This window comes from Sinocyclocheilus anshuiensis, unplaced genomic scaffold (genome assembly GCF_001515605.1).
Source record: "Sinocyclocheilus anshuiensis isolate Anshui unplaced genomic scaffold, SAMN03320099.WGS_v1.1 scaffold535, whole genome shotgun sequence".
In the NCBI taxonomy this organism is placed as follows: domain Eukaryota; kingdom Metazoa; phylum Chordata; class Actinopteri; order Cypriniformes; family Cyprinidae; genus Sinocyclocheilus; species Sinocyclocheilus anshuiensis.
Window position 1 is genome coordinate 577,674 of NW_015551063.1, and position 12,132 is coordinate 589,805.

At 36.9% G+C, this 12,132-nt stretch overlaps 2 protein-coding genes across 6 annotated transcripts in view; both read right to left on the minus strand.

Moving 5' to 3' along the window:
* The window catches only part of LOC107661998 (elongation factor 1-gamma-like), a 24,035-nt gene extending 20,578 nt beyond the window's left edge, over nt 1-3,457 (minus strand). The window contains exons 1-5 of one of the 2 annotated variants that reach the window (XM_016451834.1): nt 3,363-3,457; nt 2,467-2,625; nt 2,323-2,386; nt 1,935-2,077; nt 1,708-1,851 (exon numbers count right to left, since the gene is read on the minus strand). In XM_016451834.1, coding sequence (XP_016307320.1) covers nt 1,708-1,851; nt 1,935-2,077; nt 2,323-2,386; nt 2,467-2,625; nt 3,363-3,374 — 522 coding nt within the window. In that variant the 5' untranslated portion in view covers nt 3,375-3,457. The other variant, XM_016451833.1, reaches the window with a different exon arrangement.
* A 4,661-nt stretch (nt 3,458-8,118) lies between these two features.
* Nucleotides 8,119-11,707, minus strand: LOC107662033 (DNA-directed RNA polymerase II subunit RPB7-like). Of its 4 annotated transcripts, none has more exons than XR_001631167.1 (9): nt 11,566-11,707; nt 11,103-11,212; nt 10,856-11,015; nt 10,607-10,657; nt 10,421-10,486; nt 10,256-10,327; nt 9,147-9,180; nt 8,828-8,898; nt 8,119-8,742 (listed from the first exon to the last, which is right to left on the minus strand). XR_001631167.1 is itself a non-coding variant. In XM_016451891.1 (9 exons), exons 1-8 carry the CDS (start codon nt 11,575-11,577, stop codon nt 8,885-8,887), a joined length of 519 nt encoding a protein of 172 aa, XP_016307377.1. In that variant the 5' UTR covers nt 11,578-11,707; the 3' UTR covers nt 8,119-8,742; nt 8,847-8,884. The 4 variants fall into 4 exon arrangements, 2 of the variants coding, with proteins under 2 accessions (XP_016307377.1, XP_016307376.1); XR_001631168.1 differs by having other exon boundaries at nt 8,819-8,898; XM_016451891.1 differs by having other exon boundaries at nt 8,847-8,898.
* Between the last annotated feature and the right edge of the window lie 425 nt (nt 11,708-12,132).

Genomic DNA, 12,132 nt, shown 5'->3' on the forward strand with positions numbered 1-12,132 from the left:
TTTTTTTTATAAAGTTGTCATGATGCAAACATCTGTCATGACAAATTAAGAAAATAACTACAGTATCTTAATGTTAAATTAACAATTATATATAAAATCTTCAACTTTTAAGAACCCAAACACACTGTAAACAATTCTACATCAGTAAAACACTGACCATAACCTACATTACGGTTGAAACAATGCCAGCAAAAGTTTTTGCCATTTAACCCTCTGGGGTCTGAGGGTGTTTTGGGGCCCTGGAGAAGTTTTGGCATGCTCTGACATTTGTTTTTTTTCAGTATCTTAAAAAAATGTTAATGGCTAAAGTCTGATAACACTGTATTCAGCACAAACTGGGCTACAATCATTTGTGAGCAGCATGAAAGTACATGTTTGTGTTTTTGAGAAAACAATGTTTATGCATGGTTACTGAAAAACTAATTTTTTTAAGTCACTAAAATAAGGCCATACAACACATACAGAACGTTTGTTCATAAGACTTTTGAGAATGTGGTAGACTAGAGTTTTTGCTACAAAATGTGAAAATTATCCTGTTCACTTATTTACAGAAAACAATATATTGATTTAACATTTGTAAAACATGTTTTGTGATAGAATGCCCTTATGCGAGGGAGTGACAATGGCCATGAATATTTAGTGATTCACACCTGAGAGATAGTGTTAACACTCACATTACTTTCATATGTTAAAACATTAAACAAACATCCTGGCGTTGTGAGACATTTAGACAATGAAATATCACATATTTCAAAATGTTTCACTTGATTTCAAACATGTAGTCAGGAATTAGAAAAGTCTAACTAGTAAAATGTGTACAAATTATGTCACAATAACAACAGATGCAAGTAATCTTAGGCTACTCATCAGAGTGATATTCTCCACAGGATCTAGCTGCGCGACGCATTGCGTTGTGAGGTAAATTCTGGGTTATTTCTCTCAGCGCGTCTTCTTCCAGAAACAAAAAGTAGCCGGGATGAACTCTTCACGTTTGTTTTTGCGGAGGCGATGTGGACGTTTACATGCCCGCGCGCCTCACGTGGATGTTTAGAATCTGAAAAGCGCGATCGGCTCGTGGGCATGACCGTATTAGATATTATGAGCGGAGACAGGAAAACTGGACATCGCTTATGTTTCATATGAATTACTTTAACAGAGTATTTGTTTTGGACGCGACTTAGTTAATTTAAAAGGTAGACATTTCAGGCTTTCTATACATATATTGGCCTTTCGGCCATGCATTCATCATAGATTTGTCTGTGATACTTCTGCAGGTGCTGATACAGGTTGGTTGTGTTGCCTCGCGAGGTCGACACAGACGTTCGGCAGGTTTTACAAAGTACTTGCCTTTGAAGTACATCAGAACGTCGAAATCCAAAATAATTCCAAACATATGAGGTGCTTTTTCGTTTAGGTACCAAGTCGTCTGCAGACACGCTTTGTTGGGAAGTTGAACTGCTGTTCCCGCTCGCGCTTATCTTTTCCAAATGGCGTTATTTGCTGGTTCAGTCAGCACATGCAGTGAATGCTCCCTATTGGTTAAACTCTGCATCAAAGTAAAATGCGCATGAAGCAAACTGTCAAAAACTACATAGATGCTTGTTAAATCTCTGATAGTCCTTCATCGAAATAATCGCAGCTCTTGCGATTTGAAATCGCGATTTCGGTTTACAAGCGATTAATCGTGCAGGCCTACTGCAGACTCACCTGTTTGTAGAGCCAGAGCAGAGAGCAGACAACAGTGATGTCAGCCAGACTGACTCTCTCCCCAACCAGGAAAGTGCGAGTGTTTAAGTGCTGATTGAGGACGGCAAGGACGCGTTTCACCTCCTCCTTAGCCTGTTCTGTGGCCTACATATGAGACAGAGTACAGTCTTACAAAACATTCAAAACCTGACAGATTAAACCATTACACAAACATATTCAAAGCTAACCTGTTTGTTGAACTGCATGATACCCAAGGTGGGGAACACCCAGGCACTAGCTGGAGGGATGATCTCAGAGTCAGCAAAACTGACCCACTGCAGCACCTGGGCACTGGCCTGGGGAGTGCTACCACGAAGGGCATCATTGCTCACTGTCAGGAGGAAACAATAGCATTAATGGCGTGTAATAAATCACTAAACATTTTTTTTATTGTGATGGTAAATCAGATGATGAATGAAATGCAACACATCTGTTGAATTGGTATATACCAAAATAACTGAAGATTTGTTTTGCATATATACATTTGTAGCCAAGTGTAAATGGAACCATTTTAATCCAATCAAAGGAAATGCATGAAGTGGCCAAGCATTAATAGGCCCTATAAAGCTTACTTACAGTAGTGAGCAATGGCATTGCTCTCAAACAGACAGAAGCCATCATCACCCTGGTAAGCAGGAACCTAAATGGATGGGAACAACATTAATTCATTCATTCTACATCAAGAACACATGCACAAAAAAAAGGCAGGAGAATACTAACCTTGCCCAAAGGAAAGTTGCTGAGGAAAGCAGGGGATCGGTTCGTGTGCCCAAAGGTGAAGGCAGGGGAGGTGCTCGCAATCTTCAGAAGAGCCCCACTGTACTGGGCAGCGACCTGAGCCTTAAAGGCCCTCCAGTTCTCTGGGTATGTGTAGAGAGTCTGCAGAAACACAAGGTTTGCGATTACATTGCTGAAACTGATGCTGCACAGAAACTCAGTGCCAACAGAAGCGGTCCCCTTCATTAAGACCACTCAAAGAGCATTACACAGCACTTTCCCTGAGGCGGAAACAGCTGACAGTCAATCCCCTGCAATAAATTACTTCACACACTATAAACAACGTTTGCATATACAAATAGAAAGCCAACACTGGCAGAAATTAGACTCAACAGTGTTGCAGCACATGTATTAGTGAACCAGCTGGTGCTGTTACGCACAAAACCTCTTGTTAAATGTTTGAAACCAACACTTATAAAGTTTCAGAACTAGTTTTTTTAAAACGCCTTATTTGGTCTTGATGACCACATAGTGAATGCTTCTCAACTCACTATGCTTTCATGCCAGCTCACACTGCTAACATATGCGCTTCGCGTTCATGAATTTAACATGAAACCACAAATAACATGACACTCGTCTAGTTACAAAACGACATGAAAGGCGTGCACGGGAAAGCAAAGAGAAACGTGGCACAAAGGAGCGCTTCTGTTCGTCGCAACTCCGGCGTGGGGAGTATTTACAGCGGAAATAATCATCACGCCAGCTTTAACAGAGGCTGTCAAATAATACGGCATGACAACAATGCATACAGATAAAAGGATTGGCGTGATTCTGGGATGATTGTGGATGGACATGTGCTGTAGTGTGCTCTCTAAAGGGTTTTCTCCCATCTCACTCACCCCTGCCGCCATCTTCAGGACGAGAGAAAGGAGGAACGGGACGGCGCGGTGCTGACGTATAGCCCAGTCCTGTCGCAGAAAGAATACGTCATAAGGGCGTGAAAGTGAGAGCTGGACGTGCTTGAAATCAGAGAATTTGCTATTGTTTTTGACGCAATTCCAAAGAGTGTGATGTTACTTTTAAAAAACTGTATCTCAGAAGAAATCAGCATGGTTAATCCTTGTGACATTTTCATTGAAAATGTCGACGTTTTAAAACAACAGTGTAGCAATAAGATTATAAGCAATGTTCTTTGTTCTGTGTACCTACCTGCAGCAAGATTTTTTTGGGCTTGTTTATTTGGTAATATCTCTTGGGTTAAAGCATGGAAACTGCCAAATAAGTTTTGTATCAATAACAAAATTAAGGAAGTGTCTTACAAAATACTTCATAGAATTTATCCCACTAAGCATGTTTTGGAAAGGTTTAAGCTTAATATTTCGTATATTAATCAATACCTGTGAATTTTGTGGTCATATTTATTTATTTTTATTACATTTAATGTATTGTACTTTCCAGAAAACATTCGTAATGGGTTTTTAAAGCTGTTTTATGCATGTTGACGTCACCAGCGCTTCGAAACAGAGACTCGTTATTCGAAGCAATTGACTCACTTGATTTGAAGCTTCAGAAAGGTTTGTTTCTCCATCACTAGTGCAACAATCATTACTGCATTACTGTAAGGGGTAGGTGTAGACGTTAATAAAACACAATCTAATCGGTAGAAAATTAAATGTTATTGTTGGAGCTGTATCCCTTCTAGCCATCCTGCGCTGGAGGACAGTTTCAGCTTCATACCTGAATACGCTAATGATTAAATTCGCCATTTATTAGATGAGAGACGGGCTACATCCCCGCCGCGTACCTCGAGAAAATACCGGTGAGATCTCTCATTAAATACATATATACACACACATACAGCGTCCAGTAGGGGGCCCCTGGGCTTTACCTCTTGAGGGGCCCTTCATCAAGAGAACCACAGCCTACATTCACTCCATCTTTATAATCAAAGCTCAAGTTGTCAGCCTTTTATTTTGCAGCTATAAATGTCAAACCTATAGGTCTGTCATAGAAAACACATGCACATAGCCGGACATATTTTACACAGATCTCCTAGCGTTAAATTGCATGTGTTAATGTTAGTTAAATGCACTATGAAATAACATGAAAGAGAGAGAGAGTGAGTGTGTGAGTGTGTGTGTGTGTGTGAAAGAGAAAAAAAAAAGCACTGAAAACATGTAATGCTCTGAAAGCATTGAACTTTATGTAATTTTCTTCCTTTTGTTCTTTTTCTCTGGCACCTAATAATGTTAATTTGATAATGTGAATATGTAATACCTCATGTTCTTGTGGCATTGAATTAATAAAGCATTTAAAAAAAAAAAAAAACACGTGCTTGAAATATTTACTTCCTCTTGTAATGATACAAATATTAAGACACATTTTTCAATCAAAACATAAAATCTCAACTAGAGGAAAATTCTTTTGGAATGCAAAAAATTCTGGCCTGGTCAAATCCTTACAAATTTTGTATTTTGAACAAGGTTAAAGAGGTACATTTCAAAATACTTCACAAAATGTACCCATGTAAAGAAGCTCTTTCTAAGTTTATGTAGCCTACATTGACAATAATTGCATTTTCTTTGACGCACACGAGGGGAGACTTGTCTCATTTATTTTATAATTGTGATTTGTCTTTTATAGATTTTGGACTGATGTTAGTGCCTTTTTATTTGTTCAAAGACATGTTAATTACATGCTCTCTTTAAAAGATGTAATTTGCACTTATTCACACAAAAGCAAAATGACTGAGTATATCGTTAACTTTTACATTTTGCAAGGTAAATATTGCATTCATAAACAAAAAATTGTGAAATGTATACCAATACGTTTACATGCACAATTTTTGGTTCAATAGGACTGAATTAATTCCGATTAGTGAATCTGAATGTAGTGTTTACATGAACGCTAATAAAGTGATCGGGTTGCTGTGCGTGTTTACATGTCACAAGCTTCAAATCGGAATTGATTTTTTTTTTACATGCTCACACTGAACAAATAGTTTCTCACTGTTTGCACATATTAACCACTGTCCTACACTGTTTCTTTATTTGTTTTTAACAGCAGAATTAACATTTATCCATTTATGGATAAATATACGCATATAAACCGCTGTGCCGTGCTGCTCATATTTATCACGCAAATAAAAAATGCCCCTCCCCGCGCCCAAAACGGGTTGCCTGTGGATGAAAATCCAAAACAAGGACTGGTGGGTGGTTGTCCTGCTCCACTTCACAGTTGCCGAGTGAAAGGAGAGTTTTATAATGACAGGACACACATTTATACAACACTTTATTCAAAAGCCGCTCGTTCCGTGCGTCATACGTCATTACGCTATTTCTGCGTCTCTGCACATGCGCAGTTCTTTCAGTTTCGGGGTTCAATCCGATCTAGTGCTTACATGCACTCTCAATCGTACTAGAAAAGGAATAAACCACCCCCTTCAATCCGATCGAGCTCAATCGGATCGATTAAGGTGTTTACATGAAGTCTTTTCAGTCCGATTGAGCCTCAATCCGATTACAAACGGATTATTTGGTTGCATGTAAACGTATCTTAATTTATTTTTATTAGAAATGGAATCTTTGAAAGAGTCTCTAATGTAAATTAATAACAAAAAGAATGATATAGCCTACTGTTAGATTTCATGGAGGAAATATTTTTCTTGTATAGTTCCCCCACTGTAGGCTAGTCCTTGATTTTGTCCTAAGGAAGAAGTAAGGTAATTTGCACTATTGCTTAATTGTTTATATGTATGTTTATTTATTAATTTATTATTACGTTCTTTATTTAATTAGTTATTTTTCCTTCTCTCTTCTCTTAAATGCTGTCTTACAGATTAAGATTGTTCTTCTTTCTTGTGTATGTGACCTTAATTGTTAAAATGTATTGTAATGTTCAATCATTTCTTCAATAAAAAAAGTATGTGCTTTTTCTTATTGGTAAATAAGGTTAAAGAGATTTCTTTTAAGCTTATTCATCAGTACTATCCTGTTAAAACCTTTATTGTGTCAAAAGTTCAAATTAAGTATAAATGTGAACTGTACTTTCTTTGACTCACAACCAGAAACTGTCTTGCATCTTTTTTGGCATTGTGTTCATACAAGAAAACTTTGGCAAGACATTTGCCAGTTCATTGTAAACTTCAAACATAATGACTTTGATCTTTACTTTAAAGAGGTTTTGTTTGGATTTTTCACTTTTGAGAAGCAATATGAAAATGTTTACTTTCTTTGCAACCTCGTTATTTTGCTGGCAAAATATTTTATGCAAGATTAGGAAAGTTACCCCCCATTTTTCTCACTTTCGACTTGTTTCAAGAAGATATTAAGATCTATATTAAATCCTTGTCTACCTCCTGTAACAGGAGGGTTTTTTTCACTTTTGTATTCCCTAAGCAAGTGTTTAAAGGGGTCATATGATGCGATTTCAAGTTTTCCTTTCTCTTTGGAGTGTTACAAGCTCTTGGTGCATAAAGAAGATCTGTAAAGTTGCAAAGACTAAAGTCTCAAATCCAAAGAGATATTCTTTATAAAAGTTGAGTCAGCCACGCCTACCTAAAACGGCTCGTTCTAACACGCCCCCACATGTCTACGTCACTATGTGGAAATATTAGCATAATGCCACCCAAATATGCACGCAAAGAAAGGCGGCGTGGTTTCAGGAACAGCGGTAGTGTTGATGCAGCCATGTCAGGGAGACGCTGTGTTTCAGTGTGAAAGCAAAAGCACTTTATTTGGCCTTCCGGAAGTAGATGCAATTAGGAATCATTGGTTAAGATTTATTTACAACAGAATGCACTGGGTCAGCTGGCCAATCAGAGCAGACTGCGCTTGTCAAAGGAGGGGGCTTTGTTGAAAACGAAGCGTTTGAGAGAGGCGGGGCATAGAGGACCTACAATAATGTACAGTATTTGAAAAATAACGTGTTTTTTGAACATTATAGCATGCCAACATATTCTGTTACACCAAATACACAAAATAATGATCTTTAAAATAGCATCATATGACCCCTTTAATAAATAATAATTATAATAAATTCCTATTTAAGGGAAATGCAGTTGCTCTAATATTTATAAAGGCCTTCCCAGAAGACCACAATTTATGTTCAGTCTCAAAACAGCCTATGACTTTCTTGTTAGGCTATCTTGAAGATTAACATGTTTCTAACATTTGTAATGGACTGTCGTGAGATTCATAGAAAAATTGTATTTGTGCAATGTTAAAAATGGTATATGGGGGGGGGGGGCAATTTTGATCATCTATAAAATGTTGAAATTTAGGGGGAAAAATATAAAAATGTAAAATACTTACACAGAAAATTATTATAGAGATATATGACCCAAAAATTAAAATTTGCTCACCCTCAGGCGATGTACAGTAGATGAGTTTGTAACTGGAAGAATTATGGAGTCATATTTTGCCCATAAGTGAAGGTTTGAACTTAAAAACATCATCTTGATGGATTTGTTTCTTACAAACATGCAGCTTTTCACTTCACCAGATGTTAATTGATGGACTGGAGTGGTGTGGATTACTGTGATGTTTTTATCAGCTGTTTCGACTCTGACGGCACCCATTCACTGCAGAGGATCCACTGGTGAGCAAGTGATATAATGCTCCCATGAAGAAACAAACTCATCTACATCTTGAAAGGCCTGATGGTGAGTACATTTTCTGCAAATGTTCATTTTTGGGGTGAACTATTCCTTTAAATGTTTCAGTAGGCAGTGAGCTACTGTGTGACTGGCATGAAAGGAAGTTTCAATTACAAACATTTGCTGCCAAAGCTGTTGCAGTGATGATATTGTTTTTAGAGTACTGGGGTGCCAATATCAAAATATTAGCAAAAATAAGCAATGCTCACTGTGTGTACTATATATTAAGCCTTTCTTACAAAAGGATCTCAGAACAAGCAATAACTAAAACAAGAAAACCAGACGAAGACACGTTTCAAAATTTTGTGAGCGCTATATTATAAAAGAGAAATATATTCAAGTACAGGCTGGCTGGCATTTAGAAAAATAGCTTTAAAAATTACCTTATATAATAAAGAGATGAATAACTCTAAAAGCAATGTGATGAATGATTACTTTTACCTTCTAATAACATGCTTGTGAACTGGCTTTGCTCACAGGGTCTTTCAGAAGAGCCCAACTGACGATATTTACCCTTTTCTCTGCTGCCTCACTTTAAATTAAACAGTTCAAAGTCTTTCCATCACGTAGAGCCACTTCTGAGCTACATTTCGTTCCCATGTGACTTGACGGACTTGGATATTCTAACATGGGGATAAAAATGACAATAAAAAAAGAGAAAGAACAAAGACAACTTCAGATGAATGGGGAAATAATTACAGTATATACATAAACTATTTAGCATCACCACAGCATTTCATATTTCCCATATTCTTGGCAGAAGAATCAGCTCACAAGACCTAGAAGAATGAGAAAAAGACTCTTAGACAATAGTTGGATAGCACAAAGAAATTAGACAAAGAATAAAAAAAAAGTTACTGAAATGAAATGAATCCGTACCGATATATTATTGTTATTTCAATAATTACATGAACAATAGTTAGTAGTATAAATTATAAATAAATATCAAAGGTATGGCACAGCTAACTGCACGAGTTTCACTGTAAACACAGCTGTGACAGATGTTTTCATTACAAGAAATACATACCCAGGTAGTCATCCATGAGAGATCCAATGGCAAACTAATAAAAAGCAACAAAAAAAGTAATTGAATACTTAAAAACCTTAGGAAAATATTTGTATTAGGGCTGCACGATAAATCGAAATGGAATCGAGATCGCGATTCGACAGAAGCTGCGATTGTCATGCGCATCTTTCAGTGAAGCACGGTTCTGTGATCAGCAGTAAATCTCCATCCAAAGGCCAGAGGGTGCTCTCGTGCTGAAACTCCAAATATGCCTCGCAGAAGAAACCCAGGAAATGCCTATCGCTGCAGCTGAATAAACAGATGTAACTGCTTTTATTGATTCAACGTGACTAATAAACACAAGACTACGGCAATATACGGTTTGTCTGAGTTCTTATTATTATAATTTTCATTAAAATAAAGTATATTTATAATGCAATGCCGTTATCACTGCTTAAATACTATAAAATATGTTGTGTACCTTATTCTGTGTAAGAAGCCACATCATCTCACAGAAGGATTTATTTCAAACACTCGACTGACGTTATGAAGTGAGTTTGGAGTAAAAACATGTTATTAAATGTGGTATTTTCAAATGCTTTCAGATTGAGCAGCATTTACTACACAGAGCCGTAGTTCACTGAGAAGCAATGCAAACAGCTGTGATTATCGTGAACGATTTCTTCGATTTCAGAATCGCGCAATAAAATCATCTGCGATTTTTTTGCATAACTTGTTGTAATGGTCTGGGTGTCTGTCCCTTTAAGACTCTGATTCGGGGTTTCCTCTGCCCCTGCACTCGTGTGTATATGCTGGGGGAAAACACATTGTACTTTCTATCGTTTTGTTGCACCTTCACATTAATACATGGGTTGATGGTGACCTGCATCATGTTTCTTTCTTCCATAACGCACAATAGGTTACACTGTCAGTGAACTACGGCTCTGTGTAGTAAATGCTGCTCCATCTGAAAGCATGTGATGATGATTTACTGCTGATTACAGAACCGGCTTTTTTAACAAAATGCGCATGACAATCGCATTTGATTAATCGTGCAGCCCTAATTTGTATACAAATAGAACTTTTCGAAATATTATTTAGCATATTCAACAAAAGTGACAGGGATTTACAATATCATTCTTATCCACTCGAGTTCCCACAATCTTCAGTCGAATTTCATCATCTTGTTGGATCACAATGTCCTGTTGAAGAAAGCAAACTGAAATGTCTATATTTCTGCAGATGAGGATTTGAATTCAATTAAACAATTCCTAAAGTGATTAATTGAGTCTTACCTCATCGACTGTCTTATAGCATGGAGGATTTGAGTTTGGGTCAAACTCCATCTCAGAGGGAATAGACTAGATACGACAGAAACACAGATAAACGACAATTACAAGTGTCAAATTACTATGATTTGCACAATGACTATTTACACAATTTTATATTTATATGCATATATAGTTCCACGGAAAACCTACATGACGAGAAATGAAACAAGACATGGGGCCAATTTCTGTAAAGAGTCCAACCTGGGAAAAGAAAGAGAGCAAAACATTGTATTGAGGTCGGAAAAATCACTCGCAGGGACAGTGAGTTTTATCAAAACCGTATAAATTATCATTGAGCGGGTAACTTCTTTATACAAGGGCTCATGAATGTTCTGATCTGTCTCCAATGAACTTAGAATGAAAATAACAGCACTAACAGACGATAAAATGGACCCGTACTTTGTTAACCTGGGTGACGACAGCATCCACAACTTCTCCCTTGAAGGGACGGAACACGATGGCCTTGTATTTGACGGGATACAGCACAAAACCTCTGCCCGGCTGGATAACACCTGCTCCAATATTATCGATTGTGGTTACTGCAATAACAAAGCCATACCTGTGGAACAAAAGACAGACATTAGAGATCCATATTTCATAATATTCAGTGAAAAAAGTCAGATCTCTAACTTTCTGTCAGACTTACTTCCCCGTACATGTTCCCTCCACCTCAGTGAACAGCTTCTGTTTGACTGTGTTCAAAAGGTTTGGTCCAAAGTATCGTGGGTGGAGGAGAATCTCATGCTCCAAAGAGATCTATAGTGATGGTTTATTATTGAGAAAACAACAATAAATACAGAAAATATTGATGGGCATTCATAACTATCGTGACAACAAGCCACATAAGGCTAATCGAAAATGTATTAAAGTACGTATCTAGAACCTGTTTGCATTAACAAACACTATACATTAACAATTACATTGACCGCTTTGTACTTTTTATAAAATAAGGCAAATAAGCATAATATACATCAATCTAAAATGGCAATATTTGACTAGCTAGCTGCACTACATCCAGAGAACAAACAGCATCAGTGCATATACGAGCCGAATATATGGAATTACTGAAGTACATTTTACACGTAAAACCGAAACAGTTACGAACTTACGTGATAAAACATCTCTTAAGAGTTTTTATCTTCCAAAAGTCTTGATTTTAAATTTAAAAAGCCGCAAGTATTGATTTTTGCGTATTCAGGCGCCGCCACTCAAAAGCACGAAAACAGCTACAAGAGTGTTTCCGGCGACTTTTCAAATTAAAAGTCATGCAATTTCCTAGAAGATGTTTTCCACAATATACTGTAGTTCGCATTAAAAAATGTCCAACCTCGAGTCAAACAGACATTTCTTGAGCTATTTATTTTATAAAACAGCTATTTATTATTTTATTTGTTTTGTTTTTGTTAAATATTTATTTTAGCTATTCAAAATTTGGAAAATACATTTAAAAAAACCCGAATTATGTGATTTTGTAGCAATAAATATTATTAAAATAAGTTTATTTAAATGCCTTTCTGTCATGATGTATAAAGGGCCCAAAGGATGTTAGGCTACTTCATGCGTGTCACAGCTTTAATTAATATTTAAATCCATCAGTCCATATATTTTATTTAATGCTACATTGCACCATTTTATACATTATAATTAATATCACACTACACGCGGGTTCACACTAC

Excerpts from the sequence above, each read along its gene's own strand:
- LOC107662033 (XM_016451891.1), bottom strand. Across the intron at positions 10,658-10,855 it reads TCGTCACCCAGGTTAACAAA|GTTGGACTCTTTACAGAAAT; the intron begins GTACGGGTCCAT and ends TTCTTTTCCCAG. Across the intron at positions 9,181-10,255 it reads GAGTGGATAAGAATGATATT|TTTGCCATTGGATCTCTCAT; the intron begins GTAAATCCCTGT and ends GCTTTTTATTAG.